The 26,301-nt window shown below is 37.7% G+C and overlaps 1 protein-coding gene across 1 annotated transcript in view; it reads left to right on the top strand.

Annotated features, from left to right (window-relative positions):
• The window catches only part of snx25 (sorting nexin 25), a 454,529-nt gene that overhangs the window by 216,333 nt on the left and 211,895 nt on the right, over positions 1 to 26,301 (top strand). The window contains exon 4 of the mRNA XM_051928435.1: positions 25,876 to 26,048. Coding sequence (XP_051784395.1) covers positions 25,876 to 26,048 — 173 coding nt within the window. The remainder of the gene's footprint in view (positions 1 to 25,875; positions 26,049 to 26,301) is intronic.

Genomic DNA, 26,301 nt, shown 5'->3' with positions numbered 1-26,301 from the left:
GAATCTGACATTTTGTACCTCAAATTTAATGGAACTTGCAGTTCCTGGATTTCTTTCATTTTATTAAGCTTTCCTCATAGTTTTCATCAAAAGAATGTGGCAATAGGTTTATCCAGTGGAGATTTTCTTAGCCTTATGGATGTTCACAACAGGCTTTACATATATTTTGCTAGTATACTCCAGCATTAAATGTTTTAAGCCAGCAGATGAAATAAGGACTTGGGGACACACACACTTCAGGCAAAATAATTAAGTGTTATTTCAGAATTTAGTAGTAACACTCATTTTCTACTGATGGGTACTGTGCTTTGTAACCTATAAACTGAGCTGTTACTTAAGTTACTGTTTTTGCAGTTGACAACAGTTAGTCACTGCATCAAACATAGTCCAAGAGTTTATAAGTAGCTTTAGTCACATGTTTAATTAGAAGCTATTTTGTGCCAATAATTAGTTCCTTTTCTCCCAGTCCACTATTTTTATACATGTGGCACACCCTGTATTCAGCTTAGAAACAATGACGGCTTTGTCTATCCACCTCATTGGCTTCAATTATTCATTACACAATATGTGCCTTGTCCCAAGGCTAAGTGTCACTTTAGTGTTTTCCTCTTGATTGGCATTTAGAATTGTTTAAACCATATACTTAAGAGATTACTTAATTCTTTTGTTAAAAATACAGTTCTTTTGGTCTTTGTTGTTGGCCTTCAGTGACATTTGTTCCACTTTGTATCATTGTGTGTTCCAAATGGAGTATTGACTGTTGTATAACTTGTTAAAAAATAAATGAAATATTAACATTTTATGTTATTTTTTCACTAAGGTCCCTTTGATGTCGTTATTGGCTATGTTTGAAGGTCTGATTACATTGTATAAAATCAAATATCTGCAATACTACTACTTCTTTCGGCTGCTCTTGTTATGGGTCACCACAGTGGATCATCTGTTTCCATATCTTCCTTTTCTCTGCATCTTGCTCTGACACACCGGCCTCCTGCATGTCCTCTCTCACCACATCCACAAACCTCCTCTTTGGCCTTCCTCTTTTTCTCTTGCCTGGCAGCTTCATCCCTAGCATCCTTCTCCCAATGTACCCAGCATTTCTCCTCTGCACATGTCCAAACCAACATTTTTGTCTCCAAACTGTCCAGCCTGAGCTGACCTTCTAATGTACTCTGTCCTAATCCTGTTCATCCTTGTCACACCCAGTGCAAATCTTAACATCTTTAACTCACCTCCAGCTCTGTCTCTTTTCTTTTTGTCAGTGCCACCATCTCCAACCCATATAGCAGAGCTGGTCTCACTACCGTCATGTAGACCTTCGCTTTAAATTTTGCTGGCACCTGTCTGTCACAGATCACTCCTGACACTCTTCTCCACCCACTCCACCCTTCCTGCACTCTCTTCACCTCTCTTCCACACTCACCGTTACTTTGTAATGTTGATCCCAAATATTTAAACTTATCCACCTTTGCCAACTATAATCCCTGCATCCACACCATTCCTCTGACCTCCCCCTCATTCACACACATGTTTTCAGTGATTGTCCTACTGACCTTTATTCTTCTCTTCTCTAGAGTATATCTGTACTTCTCCAGGGTCTCCTGAACCTGCTTCCTACTCTCGTTAAAGATCAGTGTCATCTGCAAATATGGGGACTCTCTCCTCTGTCAGCCTGTCCATCACCATTGGAAATAAAAAAGGGCTCAGAGCAGATCCCAAATGTAATCCCACCTCCACTTTAAAGACATCTATCACTCGTATTGCAGACCTTACCACTGTTAGACTTCCCTCGTACACATCCTGTATCACTCTTTCTTCTCTGCAACTCCCGCCTTCTTATACAATTCCATAACTCCTATCTAGGCACCTTGTCATATCCTTTCTTTTGGTCCCCTAAGACACAATGCAACTCCTTTTGGCTTTCTTTATAATTCTCCAGCAACACCCTTAGAGCAAACATTTCATTAGTGCTCTTTCCTGGCATGAAACCATTCTGCTGCTCACTAATTATCACACCCTTTCTTAACCTATGTTCCACTACTCTTTCCCATAACTTCATTGTGTAGCTGATCAATTTTATCCCTCTGTAGTTACTACAGGTCTGCGTATCACCCTTATTCTTATAAATGGGTACAAGTACACTTCTTCTCCACATCTCAGGCGTTCTCTCACTTTGCAAGACTGCTTTAAACAATCTGGTTAAAAATTCCATTGCCGTCTCTTCCACAGGTATGTCATCTGAACCAACAGCCTTCCCATTCTTCATCCTCTTTATAGCTGTCCTTACTTCCTACTAGCTAATCCATTGCACTTCCTGGTTCACTATCTCCACATCATCCAACCTTCTCACTCTCTCATTTTCTTCCTTCATCAACCTCTCAAAATACTCAATCCATTTGCTCAACACACTCTCCTCGCTTGTGAGTACATTTCCATCATTATCCTTTATCACCCTAACCTGCTGCTTCTCTTTCCCAGCTCAGTTCCTCTGTCAAGCCAATCAGTACAGGTCCTTTTTCTCCCTCCTTATCTTTAGCCTTCACCCCCTCTCTCTTCGCCTTACGCCTTATCTTTTTGTACTCCTGTCTAATTTCTTTATCCCTCTGACAATCCAACTTCTTCTTTGCCAATCTCTTTCTCAATATACTCTCCTGTACTTTCCCATTCTACCACCAGGTTTCTTTGTTCTCCTTCATCTGTCTAGATATCACACCAGGAACCCTTCTAGCTGCCTCCCTTACCACTCCTGCTGTAGTTGCCCAGCTATCTGGTAACTCTTCATTGCTACCTAGTGCCTGTCTTACCTCCTCCCTGAACTTAACCTCGCAGTCTTCCTTTTTCAACTCCCACCATTTGATCCTTGGCTCTGCCCTCGCTCTTCTCCTCTTCTTGACATCCAGTGTCATCCTACATACCACCATCCTATGCTGCCCAACTACACTTTCCCCTGCCACTACTTTGCAGTTTCCAATCTCCTTCAGACAGTTCCTCCAGCATAGGATATAATCCACCTGTATTCATCTTCCTCCACTCATGTAAATCATCCTATGTTCTTCCCTCTTCTTAAAATATGTATTCACCACAGCCACAGTTCACAAAATCTATTACTACCTGACCTTCTTCTTGTCTATACCTATCCATCATCTCCTCTGTTACCTTCACCAACATGTCCAAATCTGCTCCAATTCACCACTCTCTCTCTCCCTTAGGTACACTCTCAACCACTTCTCCCAAATCACTCCAGAAATCTTCTGTCTCATTCACTGCACACCCAGCTTGCGGGGCATATGCACTAATAACATTTATTATCACACCTTTAATTTCCAGCTTCATAATCAACACTCTGTCCCACACCTCCAAAATACTCATGACATACTGTTCCCTTTACCTATCATACTGCCAACATTCAAATTCCTACCCTCACTTCCACTCTCCTAACCTTCCTCCTCTCCTGCTGCCTCTGGACATATCTTCCCTCTATTATTTTTCTTCAGCCAACAGTAGCCCAATTTCCCCCAGCATCCTGTTGGCTAACAGTACTGGCAGTGACTGTTGTTAACCCAGGCTTTGACCAATCCGGAATGGAAATCTGTATTGTTATCCATTCAAAGTATTGTTTTATGGAACAAAATCTTAATGCCAACACTTTTTTTTAAGTTGCGTTTGCATACAATGCAAAAAGCACCCACTGTTTTCATGTTTTCATAATGTCTGTGTGTTTATCTGTCTACATGAAACAACTTGGTTCCCAGTGGACAGATTTTGATGAAATATGATACATCACCATTTTGTCAGGAAAGTTCAGTTTTCATTGGGATGTTTAAATACACTGTGCTGTACAAACATTAAAATTTGAATACCTCCCATTGAAAAGCATTGGTTAATTTTTAAACTTTAATGCTTTAAGGCAAAAATATTCTGTAACACTTCAGTTATGGATTAGTTGCTGTTTAACATTTTCCTAGAGATATTGCATCAATTTTTATATTTTTATATTTTGTATATTTTCATCTTTTATATTTTGTATATTTTCTACTCGTTTGACAGCTGCTACAGACGGTTAAACACCTGCAGAGTCATATGTGCAGCAGATGCTTCTGCTTGATATTTCATGTAGAAGTGACTGCTGTGGCTGTCCAGCAGCATAGTCAAGCATCATTCACAGCAGCTCACTTCTGTTGCTCCTAGAAATTGTAGTAGGTTAATTACATGATTAACATGTTCCTCAAGGCTCTGGATGTTGTAGGACTGTCTTGGTTGACACGCCTCTGCAACATCGCATGGACATCAGGGACAGTGCCTCTGGATTGGCAGACCGGGGTGGTAGTCCCCCTCTTTAAGAAGGGGGATCGGAGGGTGTGTTCCAACTACAGAGGGATCACACTCCTCAGCCTCCCTGGAAAAGTCTATTCAGGGGTCCTGGAGAGGAGGGTCCGTCGGATAGTCGAGCCTCGGATTCTGGAGGGACAGTGTTGTTTTCGTCCTGGTCGCGGAACAGTGGACCAGCTCTACACCCTTAGCAGGGTCCTGGAGGGTGCATGGGAGTTTGCCCAACCAGTCTACATGTGTTTTGTGGACTTGGAAAAGGCATTCGACCGTGTCCGTCGGGGAATCCTGTGGGGGGTACTCCGAGAGTATGGGGTACCGGCCCCCCCTGATAAGGGCTGTTCGGTCCCTGTACGATCGGTGCCAGAGCTTGGTCCGCATTGCCGGCAGTAAGTCGAACCCGTTTCCAGTGAGAATTGGACTCCGCCAGGGCTGCCCTTTGTCACCGATTCTGTTCATAACTTTTATGGACAGAATTTCTAGGCACAGCCAGGGCGTCGAGGGGGTCCGGTTTGGTGGGCTCAGGATTGGGTCACTGCTTTTTGCAGATGATGTTGTCCTGTTTGCTTCATCAGGCCGTGATCTTCAGCTCTCTCAGGATCGGTTTGCAGCCGAGTGTGAAGCGGCTGGGATGAGAATCAGCACCTCCAAATCCGAGACCATGGTCCTCAGCCGGAAAAGGGTGGAGTGCCCTCTCAGGGTTGGTAGCGAGATCCTGCCCCAAGTGGAGGAGTTCAAGTATCTCGGGGTCTTGTTCACGAGTGAGGGAAGAATGGAGCGTGAGATCGACAGGCGGATCGGTGCGGCATCCGCAGTAATGCGGGCGCTGCATCGGTCTGTCGTGGTGAAAAAGGAGCTGAGCCGCAAGGCGAAGCTCTCAATTTACCAGTCGATCTATGTTCCTACCCTCACCTATGGTCATGAGCTATGGGTAGTGACCGAAAGAACGAGATCGCGAATACAAGCGGCTGAAATGAGTTTCCTCCGCAGGGTGTCTGGGCTTTCCCTTAAAGATAGGGTGAGAAGCTCAGTAGAGTAGAGCCGCTGCTCCTCCGCATCAAGAGGAGTCAGATGAGGTGGCTCGGGCATCTGATCAGGATGCCTCCTGGACGCCTCCCTGGTGAGGTGTTCCGGGCACGTCTAACCGGGAGGAGGCCCCGGGGAAGACCCAGGACACGTTGGAGGGACTATGTCTCTCGACTGGCCTGGGAATGCCTTGGGATTCTCCCGGAAGAGCTAGAAGAAGTGGCCGGGGAGAGGGAAGTCTGGGCATCTCTGCTCAAACTGCTGCCCCTGCGACCCGACCTCGGATAAGCGGGAGACAATGGATGGATGGATAATTACATGATGTTCATATCTGTAAAAGTAAAAAATGCAAGCAACTTAAGTAAAAATTAACGAAAGAGGAAAGGAGCTCCATTGCGTGGTGGAATATTATACATGCAGTGAGTAAACATGTACTGAGTATTTCTGTTGTGCTAAAAACAACCTCCATGGCTATGTTATCTGCACATTATAATGATTCAGTATTTCTCTGATAATATAGCATATTGACAAAGTGCCATGGTGACCTGCTATTTATCAATTTTGAATGTAGCCAATAATTTTAGCTTGGGAATTTTAAAACAGATTTTAAATCTTCATTTGGTTCTTCTTTGAAAAATTGTATTTTAAAGAAATTTTAACTAAACTTAATCATAGATCCTCTCATCACTTGAGTTCCATTGTCCATGAATGCCATTTCAGCTTCAATATGCTTTGTTGGCCTCTGGTTCTAGTTATGTCATATTGTAAAAACCTATTAAAATACATGTAGAGTCATGTGCCTATATATGTCTGACTGAGTTAACAACAACATTTATTTATATAGCATATTTTCATACAAACAATGTAGCTAAAAGTGCTTTACATGATGATGAAAGAGAAAAAAAGACAAAATAAGTAATTAAAATTAGGGAACACTAATTAACATAGAATAAAAGTATGATGGCCAGGGAGGACAGAAAAAACAAAAAACAAACTCCAGACGGCTGGAGAAAAAAATAAAATCTGCAGGGGTTCCAGGCCACGAGACCGCCCAGCCTCCTCTAGGCATTCTATCTAACATAAATGACCTCAATCAGTCCTCATTGTATTCAGGATTCTCATGGAAGAATTTGATGATGATGGTCATGTGGACTCCTGGCCTTTACTCTATCAATGTAGGGACATCACAGTGCTTTGATTAGGTGGTGGTGGTGCAGATCGGATTTTGGAGCCAACATGAATAATAATGATAATTAATTGAATACACAGAGCATCAGGATTTAACTAAGATGAAGCTATGAGAAAGCCATGTTAAAGTAATGTGTTTTCTGCAGTGCTTTAAAGTACTCCACTGTATTAGCCTGGTGAATTCCTATTGGCAAGCTATTCCAGATTTTAGGTGCATAACAGCAGAAGGCCGCCTCACCACTTCAGTTTAGCTCTTGGAATTCTAAGTAGACACTCATTTGAAGATCTAAGGTTACAATTTGGAGTGTAAGGTGTAAGACATTCCGAAATATAAGATGGAGCGAGATTATTTAAGGCTTTATAAATCATAAGCAGTATTTTAAAGTCAATTCTAAATGACACAGGTAACCAGTGTAGTGACATCAAAAGTGGGGTGATGTGCTCTGATTTTCTTTTCCGAGTTAAGATTCTAGCAGCTGCATTCTGCACTAGTTGCAATCGATTGATGTCTTTTTTGATAGTCCTGAGAGGAATGCGTTACAGTAATCTAGCCAACTGAAAACAAAAGCGTGAACTAATTTTTCAGCATCTTGCAGTGTTATAAGAGGTCTAACCTTTGCTATATTTCTTAAGTGAAAAAATGCTATCTTAGTAATCTGATTAATATGTGATTTAATATTCAGGTCAGAGTCAATGGTTACCCCTAAATTCTTTACCTCCATCTTGACTTTTAATCCTAATACATCATGCTTATTTCTAATAACCTCATTATATCTATTATTGCCAATCACTAAAATTTCTGTTTTCTCTTTATTTAGTTTGAGAAAATTACTACTCATCCATTTGGAAACACAAGTGAGACATTGTGTCAGTGAATCAAGAGTGTCGGGGTCGTCAGGTGCTATTGATAAATACAGCTGTTTGTCATCAGCATATCTGTGGTAGCTCACGTTATGCCCCGAGATAATCTGACCTAACGGAAGCATGTAAATCGAAAAGAGCAGCGGACCCAGGATAGAGCCTTGTGAAACACCATATAGAATATCATGTGTCTTTGAAGTATAATTACCACAACTAACAGAATTTTCTACCTGCCAGGTAGGATTCAAACCTGTTTAAGACACTACCAGAGAGGCCCACCAATTGACTAAGGTGATTTCTAAAAATATTGTGATCAATGGTATCAAATGCGGCACTCAGATCTAAGAGGATGAGGACAGATAAATGGCCTCTGTCTGCATTTACCCGCAAGTCATTTACTACTTTAACAAGTGCAGTTTCTGTATTGTGATTTGTTCTGAAACTCGACTGAAACTTATCAAGAATGGCATGTTTATTGAGGTGATCATTAAGCTGCATAATGACTGCCTTCTCTAGAATTTTACTTAAGAAAGGCAGGTTAGAAATAGGTCTAAAATTTTCAAAAGCAGAGGAGTCAATGTTATTTTTTTTTTGAACAGGGGTTTAACTACAGCAGTCTTAAGACAGTCTGGGAAGACCCCCATATCTAATGATGAGTTTACTATGTCAAGAATACAATCAATTAGCACACCCGATACTTTTTTGAAAAAACTTGTTGGTATTAGGTCAAGGATGCAGGTGGAGGGTCTCAGTTGAGAAATTATTTTATATAAATCAGGTAAATCGGTCCTGGTGAAAGAATTTAATTTGTTTATAATGGAGTGTCGTGGTTTAAGAGCATCAGTATTGGGGAGATGTACTAAATTTTTTCTGATTTCATTAATTTTTTGATTAAATACAGCAAATACAGCAAAAGCCTCACAAGTTTCACTAGAAGTATTTTGGAGGCATTCCATTGAGTGACCTGGATTTAGCAGACAATCAATTGTAGAGAACAAGACTCTGGGATTCTTAGCATTGTTATTTATAATTCTAGAGAAATAACACCGCCTCTCAAGACGGACTATGTTGTTGTATTCTGTTATTTTAACCTTCAATATCTCATTGTGGATAATCAGTTTAGTTTTTCTCCATTTACGCTCAGCTCTCCGGCATATTCTCTTTAGATCAGACACTCTTTGGGTCTTTGAGTCTTAGAGTTAAGGCTATTCATACTTATAGCCGAGGGCCATAGGAAAACAATAGCTAGTTGTAATAATAAATCTTACATTATTATTATTTTACAGGGTGTCATATATTCTCTGAAATGGCTAATGTTTCAGCCCACACTCTTTCCTTACACCAGTGTTTGTCAAGCTTTATGGACCTGCAACCCAGGATTTATTTTTTTAAGTTCATTGACAACCCATTAGCAGCAATTGCAACTTATGCCCTCTGTGAAACAAGGACAATCAAGGGTCCCTATTGGTGAAATGAGTTTACTTAGCAACAGGGAGATATATCCCACAGCGCTGGTGATTGCTTAGGTGACATATTCGTGAACCAATGACAGCAACCCCCAACTCATTGGCAGCAACCTGGGTCACAACCCAGTAGTTGAGAAACAATGGCTTAGGTGACTCACTTGTGAACCAACAAAGACAATTTGTAACTTGCCGGCAGCACAACAGTGATTGATAAACACAGTTACACATACCCACTGTGCGGACTCAAAGATCAGTTTGTGCTACTCCACTGCAGCAGTTAAAACATGCCTACCAGTGTCACACACCAGACCCACATTTGCAATGACCTGTACACTTTGTGACTGACAAACGGCCAATTTGAAGTATATTGTGACTGTATTTTTTATGCACCCTTTACTAATGTGTGTAATTTACATTCATTATCTCTGTTGGTTTTGAATGTGACTTGCTGTTACAAAATTAGTAAATAAAAACTTGTTTGATGAAGTCATTATAAATTTTTAAAATGCTCCAATTTTAAAAGACAGTTTAATAAGTCTCCAAATGTATCTGACAGTTATGCCATGCATGTGTTTTGTTATTTGTTTATGTCTTAAACTTTCTTACAAACACTTCACATTCTGATGAGTTGTTATGGGAACTTGGTCATTTTTACAGGAATGCGTGTGTTTACCAGCTCCTCTTACAAAGCTGACTGCAAAAAACATTAATGGGTTCAGTTCTTTGTTTTTGACATCTACCGCAGTCTTTATAGTACTGTTTGATTTTTCAAAGGTTTGCTTTTAGTGCTTTTAATTTTTTTTAATTATTTGTATTCACAGACCTTTGACTCTTTTTTTGTTCTTTTCTATTGTATTTTAAAAATTCTATAGATCCACGCTTATTACAATTATTGTAGCGTTTTAAAAAATCTTGGAGAGCTTTCTCAGTTAAATAGTGCATGGTGCGCTGGATTTTTTTTAGACCATCAAAAGTTTTGATTTGTGTGCAAATATGTTAAACTACCGACAATATACCAATAATGCTTGTATTTTTAAGTATTCGATTTCCTAGGAAAACATGAATGAAAAGAAATACATTAAGTATGTGGTGTTTTTACATGAATATGTTTGATTTAAAAATTAATACCAACTGCAAAAATTGTAATGGTCTTTAGAAAGCATTTTGGCAACACTGAAAATTGGCTTTAAACACTTTCTCTCTCACTCTCACATACTCCTTCTCTGTTTGCCTTTTTTTAAAGGAAGGAGATACCATTTATTTACACATAACACAAGTCAAACTCTCAATCATTTCCAGTTCACCAATAGCAGTGGGAGCAGAGTATTTGAAAGATTGGCTGATTATTTTAACTACTGGACATTTATAAGTTCCTAGGTGTATTTGAAAAAATAAATTGTGAAATTTTTAAAAACTGCCTCAACCTTAAACACACTATTTAAAAAAAGAAAGCACTCCTTAAATTAAAAAAAAAAAATCAGATTAAAAAAAAAAAAAAAAAAAAAAATTTATTAATATAGTAGAAACAACATTTGCTCGTGAATATGACTAACTGAAGTAAAAAAAAATCTTTTTTACTCCTTTTGCTGTAGTGAGTAGTCATGCAAAATGACACCTTTTATTGGCTAACTAAAAAGATTACAATATAGTTAGCCAATAAAAGGTGTAATTTTGCTCGACTTCTCACTACATCCATAATGGCTGACACGGTACAGCACACTTGTACTCTGTCCATACTAAGAAAATAACCTATTAAACGTAATTTACTTTGAAGAGCTTGAACATCATAATAGGTTGATATCTGTAGAAGTTCTGATTGGTTCTACCAATAGTGATACTAATGATACTAATACACCTACAGCTTTTATATATACTTTCTACAAAGCATTTGTTTTGTTTCTTGTGAGTGTGGGCATTGCTTATTAATATAGCATATGATATTCAGGGAACCTAGCATGTGATCACATATGTTCAATTCTGTAGCCCTTCTGTGGACCATATCAAATGGTGGACTAGTTTGGTCACCAAAAGGCTGCCACTTGATTGAGGGAACTTTGAAAAGTGATCTTGATTCAACTTGTTACCATACTGAAACAGTGTTAAATGGAGAGTCAAGATTAACTCCCAATATTCAGTTATATATCCCAGGGTGAAAAACATAAAACAATTGCTCTAATCAGCAGTGTTCCAGTTTGTGTGTAAATGGACATATAAAAAGTAATTGAGTAAATCATTTCAAAATCGGCAAGACATTTCAAAACGAGTGCAGTGGGATAATTTGTTGATCCAGAATGGTAATAAGGCTTGTCAGTGTAAATGTCTTTGTGTCATATAGGCACTTAATTTTTTATGGCATGTTTGGACAATCATTATGCAAATTCATTTCGTTTACAGCAAAATGACAGTGTATTTTGTATTTTAAAGCCACCATACTTGCTTCATTATAGACAAATCCAGAGACTCTGCTCAGAAGGATAAGATATATCCATGGTTGATTTTCATCTTGCTCTTGTTTTTGATGAGATATACTGTTGGTCAAAAGTTTTAGAACACCTCAGTTTTTCTTTAGATTTAATTGTTGAAATGCAATTAATGACTAATGGCTATAAACTGCCAGAGGTTTAAATTTAAAGTTTAGGTTCATAAAAACTGAAAAAAGGAAATTTTACAATATTGCATGGAACAACTAATAGGTTACAACCTACAGATGTTCAACAGCAATTAAGGTTAATTAAGTCTTGCAAGTTGAAGTAAACATTTTTCACAAGTATCCCAGTTTCTGTTGATTACTTAAAAACTGTCTGTCTGTTTTAAAGCAGAGTTGGAACTGACAGTGTTACTACACAATCTGAAGTACTACGTGGACAATATTACACTGTAGAAAGTTGTGAATTCCACTGATAATGGCAAGAAAACAGCAATTAACAAATGAAATGAGACAGAGTATTATAACCCTTAGAACTGTAGGTCTTTCATTTAGAGAAATTGCAAAAAAAAACCAAAAAAAGTGTATGGTATCCTAAAAATATGAAGGCAATTGGAAACTGGAAGAAACTCTGATAGGAAGTGATCTGGCAAAGTCACAACCTAGTCAGAGGACAAGTTTCTGAGAGTCATAAGTTTGCATGATAGGCACCTCACAGCACAATAGCTTCAAGCACAGCTTAACAGTGGTAAAAAAAAAAAAAAAAGCAAGTCTCAGTTTCCACTGTGAAGAGACATTGTGCTGCATTTTTGATATGGCAAGTGGCAGTAAGAAAGCCATTCCTTAATGAACAAAATAAGAAAGTGAGGCTTGCTTGGGTCATGAAACAATGGTTGTGGACTAGAGGAGAGTCTTATGGACCTATGTATCATCACACAGGGTCTTGGTACGCTGTCAAATTGGTACAAGGATGGTTCCTCAGTCTGTCAAACATGGAGGAGGAAGTAGGAAGTTCTAGGGTTCTTTTGCTGGAGGCAGAGTTGGTGCCTTGAACAGAGTGACTGGCATTCTGAATCAAAAGGGCTACCACAGCATTTTGCAGCACCACGCAATAGTTTCTGGTCTGCATCTAGTAGGTCAGGGGTTTATTCTACAGTTAGACATTGACCCAAAACATAACTGCAGAACAATGTTAAAAGAAAATAGCAAGAAGGTACCCTTCAACACATGAACTGACTAGCACAGTCTCCAGACGTCAACCTTGTTGAGTTAGTTTGGAATGAACTGGACAGAAGGGTGAAAGGAAAGCAACCTACAAGTGCAACATATTTGTGGGAACTTCTGCAACAGTATTGGGAAGATCTTTCTGACCAATATTTGATTTCCTTTATAGAAAGAATGACATGTGTGTGTTTGGCTGTAACTATCAGCAAAAGGAGGCTACTCTGATAAATCAAAAATTTGAATAAAAGTTTGTGCACTCAATGATTTCTTGACTTATATTTTTATTTGCCATTATTTATTTGTTTAACACCGGTCCTTCTGGCATAATGCTAATGCAGCATTGGTCAATAAGACCATCACACTTACAATGAAACATGGGAGTGATAGTTTTGGTGATGGTGTTGGGGATACTTTGCTGCCTCACGATTTGGAATACTTATTATATAACTACATTATTGAAAGAACCATGAATTCTGCTCTGTACCAGAATATTCTTGACGAAGATGTCCAGCCATCTGTCTGTGGCCTAAAGCCAAAGCACAAATGGGTTATGCAGCAGGAAAATGACTCCATACAAAAGCAAGTCTACAACTGAAAGGCTCAGAAGAAAGAGAATTAATGTTTTGGAGTAGCCTAGTCAAAGTCCTGACTTTAACCCAATAGAGATGGTGGGACCTGAAAAGAGAAGTTCACAATAACAAACCTACCTTTTTATCAAAGTTTAAGCATGTCTTCAAAGAGGAAATGGCTTAAATTCCTCAACAGCAATGTGAAAGACCCATCGAATTATAGGAAGTGTTTATCTTCTATTACTGCTGCTAATGGTGCTGCAACCATGTATTGAAAATCTGAGGACAATTAATTTTTCAAAAGAGTGTTGAATAACCTTGTTCCTTGAACAAAGAAAGTAATGATTCAATTACTATGTTTTGTGTTGTAAAAAGCAGTTCATCGAACTTGAATCCACCACAAATGTCTATGATTTAACAATTCCATTGTGTAGTAAATATCTCACACTTTATTTAAATTCTAATAGCATAATTATTAAGGTATTAAATTACTTTGTGTTTGAAATTTTGTCTTTATTAGATTGTTTTTAAACAACAACAAAGAATGGACCCTTTGTAGGGGAAAAATTATGATATTTTTTGGGTTCTTCTGCTACATGTAGAATAATGATGCACAAATTTCCTCAAATAACTTTAGTTTTTTCTTCAAGTCCAAAGACATGTAGTTGAGATCTTGGGTCAGACTGAGTTTGTATGATGACCTTCTTTTACAACTGAGTGGCATTTAATCCAGTGGTTTTTTTTCTGACTAGCACCTATTCCTACTAGACTTCTTTGAATCGTACACTGGAGAATGTGGGTTCAGAAGAAGGATGGGTGGATATTTTGGTACAACTAGGTGCTTTCTGCATGAGTTTTCCTTGGAAACTTTGGTTTTCAGTTTTCAGACTGGATGGTATGACAAGAAAGCCACTTGATATCCTGTTTTGGTGACATCCAGCTAAAATTCACTGAAATGTTAAATGTAGGGGTTGTATTTTGAGCATGCTCTGCAAATGACTAGTTCTTTAACCAAAGCCGATTTTAGCCTTACACCCAATCCTGAAAAAATAGCTTTTTGTTCCCATAACAGCAAAGAACATAATGATCATCATCAGTGTAATGACCATTTTCTGGGTTTACCCATTGTCCTTTTTTTTCTATCTGTTATCACCTCCAACCACATCTTCCTTGGCCTCCCTCTTGACCACACGCCCTCTACTTCCATCTTGACGAACCTCTTCACCCCCTTGCCTTTTGCTCCACAATGCTAAACCATTATATTCTGTTTTCTGTCAACATTACATCTAGAGCCCCCACACCAAATCTTTCACTTAATTCATCATTCATCTACCTCTAACTCCGTACTTCCACCTGATTATTCTCTTCTCTGTTCTTTCTAGCTTAGTCTCATTCCCGACCTTTCATAAATTTTTCCTTTCATTGCTGGAGCAGTTCATTTAATAGTCAACAGATAGTGGGATAAACTTTGGAAACTGGGCCAGTGGCATTAACTAATAAACTGTCTTGTTACAAATATATACATTACATGTTCCTTTGTAATGGTAATAGGCAGGTGAACCAGCAAGTGTCAAGGATGCCTGACCCTCTGTTAAAGTGGAAGAATGGGGCCATAGTGGGCAGGCAAGAGACCACAGCACCTTCTGGTGTACAAGTTTATTAGTCAGGTTTGGGTTATTCTGTGGCGAGTACATGGGAGACTGGCAGGAATTGAATGCTGTCCAGCCTATTTACTGTAGGCAGTTTCCCCTTTTAAGAGAGTGATCAGCACTGGGAATTAACGTCATAGAGGTTTAGGAACACCAGGGACTGCTCAGTGGTTTTCCGGTCTGTTGTCTTTGGGGCAAAGGCTTAACAGTTAAAATAAAAATACCGAGCAGGAGAGAAAAAGAGCAAAAGGGTGGTGAAGAAGGAAGAAACTATTTGGTGGATAAGTTGCTGAGCCACCACACCACATATACAGGTGTTTAAGAACAACTGAGGACCGGCTAGTATGGCGACAGGATTTGTTTGTCTTCTGCTTATTTTTGCACTTTTTGATAACCCTCATTCATCCCTCCAATGTGTGTGTATTTTTAATAACAGCACTTTTTTTTATTTATAACTAGAGAAAGAGCCCGTTTCGACAACGTAAGATGAAACGGGCACGAGTGGAATAGTAATAAGTATAAGCACCACAAACCTGATATAGGTGTATTGAATGAATGCATAATTAGGCCTCGAGCTGTAGTCGAAATCGCCTTTCAGGCCTCTAGAGCTTTAATCGAAGTCGCCTTTCTGTTTGAATTTTTGCGGCCGTAAATCCGCCGCCTGCTGCGATGTTGGGGTTGGATGTCGGTTGAAGTCACCTTTCTCTTTGAATTCTCGTGCCCGTAAATCCGACGCCTGCCGCGATGTCGGTCTCGTGAGGTTTTTCGGGCAGCTGCGCAGAAGGCGACTGCGCATTCGGCTTCTGACAGACGTGAGTGAGTGAGTGAGTGAGTAGGCTGGCGAATTATATATAAGATTTTCATTTTATTGCTATCATAAGAGTATGGAGGGTACAAGTACAAGTGTTTCAAGTGTGAACTTACTTGTGAGTGTTAATTTCATAAATTTGATTCAAACTGTTCCAGAACTAACCAATTAATATCCAGAGAAAGCACAAAATGGCAGCTTAAACAATAAATATATTAAGACAATAAAGATTAATATTTTTTTTACACCGTAATGTTCAGTACATTTAAAAAAAAAACATTGTCAGGTTCTGGGTGTGTCTGATATTGTTTTTGTTCTGTTTTTTCATGGTATTTTCTGGTAATATTTGCACATATAGTGCACATATTTGTCAAGGGAATGTTGTTACTAAGCACAAAAATGTTCTGACATGTGATATCATGGATACCATTTTGCACTTAAGTACATGAAAAGCACATTGTGCTCAGTTGTCTTTTTTGGCAATTTTATGGCAATATTTTAAGGTAATGAAAAAATATTTTTGAAGGAGAACACAAAAGCAATTGATAAAGAACATGGTGGATACATCCTCATTTTGTTGACTGAGTGAGGATGCAATCAGTTCATTGACTGGGCTTTAGCTTAAGGCTGATTGTTTTTGGTTTTTGACCTTAACGTATTTCTGACCTGGGGCTTTGCTCTCCTGCTGTCTGCATGCATTGCCTTTGATTGATATAATAGACTCTGACCTTGCATATACTTTGGAATAATGGGGTTGGTTAGTGCATAGGCTACTTAACCTTTGTTATTCAGAGAATTTGTTGTGTAAGTCTTAAAGAAAACCTTTTTTTCCTGCTATGTCCATCAGTGTTGATGGAAAAAATGGGTGGCCTACAGTATATCATTTACGCCTGCTTTTCATTTGTGATTTAAAACTTTTTTTTATTTTTTTATATTGAACAAAAGTGACGTTTTCTGAGTTTACATTGGAAACCAATGGAAAAAAATGTAACTTCCGTACAATGTAATTCAGCTAACATTGCTGGTATTATATTACTGCCTAATAAATTTAGACTGAAACACATAATTGTGACTGTAGTTGGTACCATTTACTGTATGGGTCATCATATTGCTTTGCTCAGGTCAAAGAGGTCTCAGATCTTTGGCAGTTGGATTTTTTGCCATAGTCTTATAAAACAAATTTCATACACAAGTTTTATGACAAAGACGACAGTAGCCATGACACATCCTAGGTGACCTAAATCATCATCAGCAGTTGTTAGGTCAGTCAGTAACACATGGTGTTGCTTGCGCAAGCTCAAGAAAAGCTGGATTGGGTTTTTCTGTTCCCAATTGTCAGATAAGAAATTAGATTACTTTGACTCTCCTTTATTACCTTATTAGATAGTAGAGTTATGTCTTATATTTATCATTTCATACACTCCAGTTAAAAATAAACCATGCAATACAAAGTCACAGTCTGTGAATGACGAGTCCAGCATCTCAAGCTGAGAAAAGAGATTTTAAAATTATACTTTTGTAAACTATAGCAATTTTCACTTTGGATACTATCAGTAATATTTCTGACTAGTTGTTATTTCAGGTTTGTGGTAAGCAGATGGCTCATTATGAGGTGGTCTTGTAGTGATAGTTGGCCAGATGTGTCTGTTTTGTGATGGAGTTTAAGAAGGCAAAAGATCACTCTCAACTTTATTTGTCAGTGACCAGTTTTCAGCAGTCTAAAATGAGAATTTCTAATTCTGTATTTGTAGTGATCTTGCTTAACTGAAGTATTATTTTGTATTGTTACACTTCATTGTTCCTATCTGTACAAATCTTATGTTTATGTTTACTGATTATAGCAGTGGTTGTCATATGTTTGTTTCTTTGCTTATTTCTTCTGTTTATCTAAAAATGTGTGTGTTTATATGCACAGAGAAAACAGGGATAAAGTGAGTAAACCGGTTAAGGGAGAAACTTGGTTTTTAAAAAAAAAAACATTTACATGCATGAGTTCACTTATGTTGTTTTTGTTTGGCAAATTACTCCAATGTCATAAAAACATGCTAAAAAAAGACATAAAAACATGCTAAAAAAAGAGTAATTGTCATCAGTGACCACCATGAATTCAGAAAACAAGCATGAAGCCTATATCTCCTGAGATTGTGCTGCTGAGCTTAGCACTGTACGTTCAGCTCATCAGCATAAATTTAATGATTACTTAAATAGTGAGACAGATTACTTAAACCAGGAGAAGAAATAATATGATCACCCAAGCATTTGCCTCAGGAAATTTATCATTGTGGATGCTTTCACCATTTTCTACCCATGGCTGCTGGATGTGTGTGCAAAGCAAACACACATGCAAACTAACAGTACAATGGACATAAGCAGACTAGGAAATCCTTAACTTTAACCCAGTTAAGGTTTTACATGGCCAAGTAACTGGGTTACTTCTGGAAAAATCTGCATGTGTTAACCTGTAGATTGTGAATAACCAAGTTATTAAAGCACATTTAAATGTACTCACTCTCCTATGATTTATAGTTTCCCTGCAGTAAATGAAGTGACTCTGAGATAATCTAACTTAATACATTTTTAATGGTCAAGAAATCTCACCAGATGCTATTCTGTGTGAGACATTTAAAGCAGTTCAGATTGCCACCAGAAAGAGAGACCATTTTCTACAGGTTAATTATTGAAAGTGTTTTATACAGTTAGGTCCATAAATATTTGGACAGAGACAACATTTTTCTAATTTTGGTTCTGTACATTACCACAATGAATTTTAAATGAAACAACTCAGATGCAGTTGAAGTGCAGACGTTCAGCTTTAATTCAGTGGGGTGAACAAAACGATTGCATAAAAATGTGAGGAGAATAAAGCATTTTTTAACACAATCCCTTCATTTTAGAGGCTCAAAAATAATTGGACAAATTATATAACTGGAAATAAAATGTTAATTTCTAATACTTGGTTGAAAACCCTTTGCTGGCAATGACAATGTCTTGAACTCATGAACATCACCAGATGCTGGGTTTCCTCCTTTTTAATGCTCTGCCAGGTCTTTACTGCAGCGGCTTTCAGTTGCTGTTTGTTTGTGGGCCTTTCTGTCTGAAGTTTACTCTTCAATAAGTGAAGTGCATGCTCCATTGGGTTAAGATCAGGTGACTGACCTGGCCATTCAAGAATTTTCCACTTCTTTGCTTTAATAAACTCCTGGGTTGCTTTGGCTGTATGTTTTGGGTCATTGTCCATCTGTATCATGAAACACTGCCCAATCAATTTGACTGCATTTAGCTGGATTTGAGCAGACAGTATGTCTCTGAACACCTCAGAATTCATTCAGCTGCTTCTGTCCTGTGTCACATCATCAATAAACACTAGTGTTCCAGTGCCACTGGCAGCCATGCACGCCCAAGCCATCACACTGCCTCCACCGTGTTTTACAGATGATGTGGTATGCTTTGGATAATGAGCTGTTCCACGCCTTCTCCATACTTTTTTCTTGCCATCATTCTGGTAGAGGTTGATCTTGGTTTCATCTGTCCAAAGAATGTTTTTCCAGATCTGTGCTGGCTTTTTTAGATGTTCTTTAGCAAAGTCCAATCTAGCCTTTCTATTCTTGAGGCTTATGAGTGGCTTGCACCTTGCAGTGCACCCTCTGTATTTACTTTCATGCAGTCTTCTCTTTATGGTAGACTTGGATATCTATATGCCTACCCCCTGGAGAGTGTTGTTCACTTGGTTGGCTGTTGTAAAGGGGTTTGTCTTCACCATGGAAATGATTCTGTGATCATCCACCACTGTTGTCTTCCATGGACGTCCAGGTGTTTTTGCGTTGCGGAGTTCACCAGTGCTTGCTTTCTTTCTTAGGATGTGCCAAACTGTAGATTTTACCACTCGTAATATTGTAGCAATTTCTCGGATGGGTTTTTTCGGTTTTCACAGCTTAAGGATGGCTTCTTTCACCTGCATGGAGAGCTCCTTTGACCTCATGTTGTCTGTTCACAGCAAAATCTTCCACATGCAAGCACCACACCTGAAATCAACTCCAGGCCTTTTATGTGCTTAATTGATAATGACATAACGACGGACTTGCCCACACCTGCCCATGAAATAGCCTTTGAGTCAATTGTCCAATTACTTTTGAGCCCCTGAAATGAAGGGATTGTGTTAAAAAAAATGCTTTATTCGCCTCACATTTTTATGCAATCGTTTTGTTCAACCCACTGAATTAAAGCTGAAAGTCTGCACTTCAACTGCATCTGAGTTGTTTCATTTAAAATTCATTGTGGTAATGAACAGAACCAAAATTAGAAAAAAGTTGTCTCTGTCCAAATATTTATGGACCTAACTGTACTTCTCCATCACCTGTATTTGTTTGAGCTGCACCACATCAAATTCCAAGCATCCCCCTTATTGTGGTAATTAAATATTTAGTTGTTTGTTTTTGTAATACACTGTCAGCACTCCACCTGCAATGAAGCCTGTGTGATCTGTGTGGCTTTATGTGACCTTATTTTACTTCTGTCTAGTTGTATGTGTGAACAATATTAACCTGGGTGAAAGATACAGGTGAACATTCTAATATGGTATTATAGCAGTGAGCTAGAAAACGTGAGAAAAACATTACAACTACAGCGAATACTATTATAAACAACTGATATGAGCATTGACCTGCCCCTTGCCTTGATACACACTATTCTGGCCAACCTAAACCTACCATTTTTATTTAGGTTAAATTAAAATGTTTGTTGTGTTTTTTTCTTACCATGTTGAGTATATAGTTATAAGTTAAGTAATAGTGCAATGGGTAGCCAGCCATACACAAAATATTGTATGCTGTGAAAACAATAATAATTATTTTGGGATTGAATAAGTGAGTGACCTTTGGACATTTGTGTATAAACTTGTAAATGTGTTTATGATATGTTTTACTTGTAATGGCACTGGCTATTTTTGCTCTGGTACTCTGTTTGCCTTTCTCACAAGTTATAATGAGTCTGAATCGGAAAAGATTCCCTTTTAAGGTCCTGTGTAGGTTATATTGCTGTCTGTATCTTTTGTAACGGTTTCTTTAATGTAAGAATATGGGTGGTTCTGGCTTATTTTTTATGCAAACACCAGCACTGATGGTCCATTACTTTACACCAATTCATTTGTTCAGTAGTGGTTATTTAGATTGATCCATCCATTTAGATCCATGCTTTTTAATGTGGCTTTTCTGAATAAAAAAATTAGTTGAAGTGATATAGTTCTATGTACATTTGCTGAGATTAAAACTTTCCAGAGAGGGCTCTTCTGTGCTATTTCTAATTTGGTCATCTATGGCAGAAACATGCGGACTGCTTCTATTGGAGTTCTTGATGCAGTTCTGCAATAAGTATGTTAAGTATGCTCTGGAATGTTAAATTTGATTTTTATTTGTTGATGAGTTTTTGCCTTGTCTAAGGTAACAATATTTTGGTCTTCAAAAATAGAGGACAAGCAAATGGGAGTAATCCGCACTGGACCCATTCCTTTAAAATAATATTTATTTGATCAGTTTGAGCACTTTAAAGTTATTAGTTTTTATTAAAAAGTCTTAGTACACATTTCAAACAGTTGCAAGGTTGGAATTTCTTTTCCATATTTTTCAAAAAGAAAAATTCAAAACTATAGCCCTGGTTTAAACTTTGTTTTTTCTTTAAACACAATAATAGTCTTAACATCTGAGAAGAAGTCAATACAATTAGGAGTCCTCACTGGTTGCAAAATGATCAATTTTAATCCATTCATCCATCCATTATCCAACCCACTGAATCCAAACACAGGGTCATGGGGGTCTGCTGGAGCCACTCCCAGCCAACACAGGGCACAAGGCAGGAAACAATCCCGGGCAGGGTGCCAACCCACCGCAGGACACACACAAACACACCCACACACCAAGCACACACTAGGGCCAATTTAGAATCGCGAATCCACCTAACCTGCATGTCTTTGGACTTGGGAGGAAACCCACGCAGACACGGGGAGAACATGCAAACTCCACGCAGGGAGGACCCGGGAAGCAAACCCAGGTCCCCAGGTCCCCAGGTCTCCCAACTGTGAGGCAGCAGCGCTACCCACTGCGCCACCGTGTCGCCCTCAATTTTAATGACCTCAATTTTAATGATTTTTTTTAAATTATAAAACCACTTTTTTCTCATGGTCATAGAAGCCACCACACACATGGAGTCTGAGTAACATATATGGATATCAAGGCAGATTCCCAATCCATTAATCTGTAACATGTGGGATGCCTAACCATATGAAATGCCCATGAACCCTCAGATGCAGTAGCAGCATCTTCTGTTTAACTTGGTCTATTCGTTTTGCTGGCGTGCTCTCTTTGTTAACATTAGCGTTTAACATTGAACAGTGAACAATGAACTACAAAGTCACTAGTGCCTTTACTTGTAACCTCTGTGCTGTATTGAGCTGTGTGCAAATTCAAAACACATACTGGCAGTCCATGTAAAAAATACAGTATATAGTGTTATTACTTCTCTCTTCCTTTTTTATTTCTTTCATTACATTTGGGTATGCTGTTTTTTTCTGTCTTTCTGTTTGTTCTTGCACATATTTTTTCATGCACTTTAAATGATTCAAAGATGAGAAGAAAATAAGTCAAACTGCATTGGGAATAAGGATTTAATCATTCATGTGTAGAATATTAGTGGCATTTTGGACTGGTAGTTTGTATTCTGATGGTACATTACTTAATTGGGAACATTTTTTGGCATTTGTATACCACAAATGTAAAAAGCAAAAGAAATGCATGATTTTCCTGGTAATGGCTTAACATACCTTTTCCGGAAGTGCATCATAAATACATTTTTTGCTGTTGTTGATACTGTGCTTTATGTCCTACATTTTAATACAAACAATGTAGCTGAAAGTGAATTACAAGATGTCAAAGAATTTTTTTTGCTGCCTCCTCAGTGTCTTCTATCCATCCAGTTTTAGTGTCGTCTGCAAATTTCACAAGTTCACTAACTATACCAGAATCGGAGCCTTTAATATAATTCAGAAAAAGTAATGGTCTAATGACAGATTCCTGAGGTACTCCACTGATGTGGAGCATACTCCTCTTATCTGTACTCTTTGTTTCCTGCTGGTTAACCAACTAGAGATCCTATTTTATAGGTTATCTCTGATGCCTACAGCTTCCAGTTTCAGAGTTAATCTTTGATGTGGGACCATATCAAATCCTTTTTGAAAATCTAGGTAAATTATGTTGTATGCTTTGTTTTTGTCAACTATTCTAATTTCTAATTTCCAAAAATTCCAAAAGATTGGTTTAGCAGAAACTTCCTCTCATAGACCCATCCTGACTGCTATTTAGAATATTATTTTTATTTTGGCAATTTTCTGATTTATTTCTTATTATAGTTTCCATAATTTTGCATGACATAGAAGTAAGACTAATTGGTCTGTAATTGCTAGGGTCCATTTTGTCTCCCTTCTTGAAGATTGGAGTCACATTTGCAACTTTTAGTCCTTCTCATTTCTGAAGAGACTGCTGAAATATGCCTTTTAAGAGTTTGTAGATGACATATTTAATTTCTTTTAGTACAATTGGTAAAATCAAATCGGGTCTGGGAGGTTTATTAGTCTCCAATGTATTGAGGGCTTGAAGCACATCTTTTCTTCTAATTTAGAATCTATGAACTCAGAGTTTGTTTTTAATTTTGCATGAGGCATTCCATTTGTTTCTTCCTTTATAAATACTTGGGTGAAATATTTTTTCAGTTCATTTGCTATTTTCTTCGCATTTCCAGTGATTTATCCATTGGTGTTCCTAAATTTGTTAAATTGTCTTTTATGGTCTTTTTACTGGAGTAGTACTAAAAATATTGCTTACTAATGTTTTGGCTTCACTAGCAATTTTTATTTTGGTTTCTCATTTGATGTTTTTCTTTTTTTTGATCTCTTACTGTAGTTTCTGGTATTCTACTACATAAAAATTATCTTGAGTTTTTAAGTTTTCTTGTGCAGTCATTTTTACTTTTTAATAACGCTCCTATTTATCAATTTTGGCTGATGTTTTTAGTATTTTTGTTTAATTGCTTTTCAGAATGAACTTATTTTGAGCCTGGATCAGAAGATCTCTGAAATGACACCAACTGTCATTTATAGTTGCTGGGTTTTTGTTTTCCCATTTAGTGTTTTGTAACTACTGTATGTCCTCATCCCCATAAATTCTGCTTTCCTCATGATATGTCTTCGTATTGGTGTACATTTGTGTGTTTTCAAAGATTTTCTCAAATAAGACCAAGTTGTGATCACTGTTGCTTAAAGTATCAGTAACTTCTGTTCTTTTTACTCTGTCCTTATTGTTTGAAAAGATGAGATCTAGACAGGGTGTCAGCACATGTTGGACTTGAGACGAACTGGGTGAAAAAACTGTTATCTGCCATCTGCACCATTTCAGTTTCCTGTATTGTTTTCCTGATAGGAGCTTCCCAATCAATGTTTGAAAACCACTACATCCTCTTTGTTGCACATATACCTTATTTGATTAAATAATAACATAACATATCAGAATCTGATAGCCTGTAGATACTCCAATAGCCAGATCTCACTCTTTCTTTCTTACTAGCTTAACACGCAGTGATTCTGATGCATTTCCTTCTTCCGTCTTGAAGATATGGGCCTGATATTATTTTTCACATACAGCATCACACCCCCACCTTTCCTTCCTTGTCTGTCACTCCTGAAGCATGCCATTAATATGTTCCTCTCCATTGCCCTCATTTAGCTATGACACTGTAATTCCTATAGTATCATTGTCCCAAATCATTACTGTGGCCTCTAGTTCATCAATTTTATTTCTAATGCTATTTGCATTAAGAAGTGAACATTTCAAAAAAGGAAAGTTACTTTTATGTTTTCTGATGAGTTTTATTTAAGTTGGGTTGATTTTTTTTTTTTGGCGTATCTTCCTCAGTCTCTCCAATCTAGTTTAAATGTTTGCAAACTTCCCTGAAGATTCTAGCTCCTAGAATGTTGGTCTCTTTCTCTTGTAGATGTAGTTAATTTCGTCATTAAAGGAAATGTTTGTGGTAAAAGGCATTCCAGTGGCTAAGAAAAGTAAAATCTTGTTGCTCACACCATGCCTTAATCCATGCATTTGTACTGGTGCTGGAAAAATTTCAGAGAAAATTACTGATTTTTGACTTGGCCTTTATCTTGTCTCCATGATCCCTAAATTTGTTCTGCAGAGAACATGCACTTGTCTTTCCAATATCATTTGTTCCCGTATGAACCTTGCCACTAACTGGTCCACTCTTTGGGTTATGTGGGAAACTCTTGCTCCTGGTAACTACCAAAGACATTGAACCTTTAAAATGGATTGGAAATCACCAAACTGATAACATTTTACCATTGATTTTTATCTCTTTTCAACTTTATTTATCTGGAGCTGTCTACTACAAGAATTTAAAATGTGTCCGGAAAATCACATTATATATGAATAATGGCAGCAGATGCATTTGAATTCTGCATAAGTTTATTTATTTACTTATATTTCTTTTAAGGTGTGGCCATTCACACAGTGAATCTAATATTTTACTTTTAAGTTATTTTACATCTTATCAGCTCATCAGAAGCTAAGTGTGGGTGACATGGTTATTTCCTGGTTGATATGAAAGTTGAAAGAAATGTACGGATTGGGTGGGTGTGATACCTACAACATAGGCAAATATAGGTTGGGGTTGGAGTTCCATTAAGGGCATACTACATTCATTTTCTGGCGATGTTTTAGTGTTTTGTTCACTATTATAATACCAAGAAACTAATAAAAATAATAGATGAGTAAGCACCTATTTATTTAGATGAAGTTTTCACATTCTTAACACAGTCTGTATAAACTAAAAAACAGGCAAAAATTCAAATTAATTAGATTAAAAAAATGCTAATTATTTTTCTTATGATGGACTAAATATCAGTGAAATTATGTTTCTTGATAATGAATTAGTAGACCTATATCTAGGCTTTCTTTATGTACAGAGGACAAAAATGGCTTCATGTACCTCCAAGCCCATAGTGATACGCAACATTGCAGGTGCAATAAATGAAGAAAAAGAAGAAAATAAGTTTTCAGGAACTCCAAATGAAAAGTCAAGATATGGATGTCATGTACTGCTTTGTAAAATGTCAATTAAAACTGTGTCAAAGTATGAATTTCTTTGTAGTCCCAAATTTGTTAGTTTAAAGATTAATCCTGGCTATGACCTAACTATCTATGACATGTTTACTCTCTACAGAACTAGAATACCCGATTTTGTATAATAATGATTTTAACGTCGACTGTCATTTCATTTTCAGACAAGAGGAGTCTCCAAAACCTTTCCCACTCCACCCATGCTTGAAAAGCAGACAGGAGGAGCTGAGGTTTCTGCGTACATGTTCACGTCTTCTTATCCTCTGTCTAATCCCAACGAAGGATGCCCACTCAAGAACCCTCAGGATCGTTTTAGCTGAAGTTGTTGCTGCTAAAGGTAATTAAACACCAGTAAATTATTGTAGTTTTCCTGTATTTTTGTATAAAATCTTTGATTTTGTTATTAGGCAAAAAAGATTTAGGATTGTTGATTTTAGTTAGATGGAGTGTTGTAAAATTCCTTTAAAATATCTTAAATACTGTAGATATGATGCAGGTTGCATACCATACTTTCCCTAAGCAGTCAACACATTATATTTTTAGTTGGTTGCTGTGGCTCCCAGATATGCATATAAGTTTATTAACAACAG

This window comes from Erpetoichthys calabaricus, chromosome 5 (genome assembly GCF_900747795.2).
Source record: "Erpetoichthys calabaricus chromosome 5, fErpCal1.3, whole genome shotgun sequence".
Taxonomy (NCBI): Eukaryota; Metazoa; Chordata; class Cladistia; order Polypteriformes; family Polypteridae; genus Erpetoichthys; species Erpetoichthys calabaricus.
This window is presented reverse-complemented; position numbering and strand designations above follow the sequence as displayed.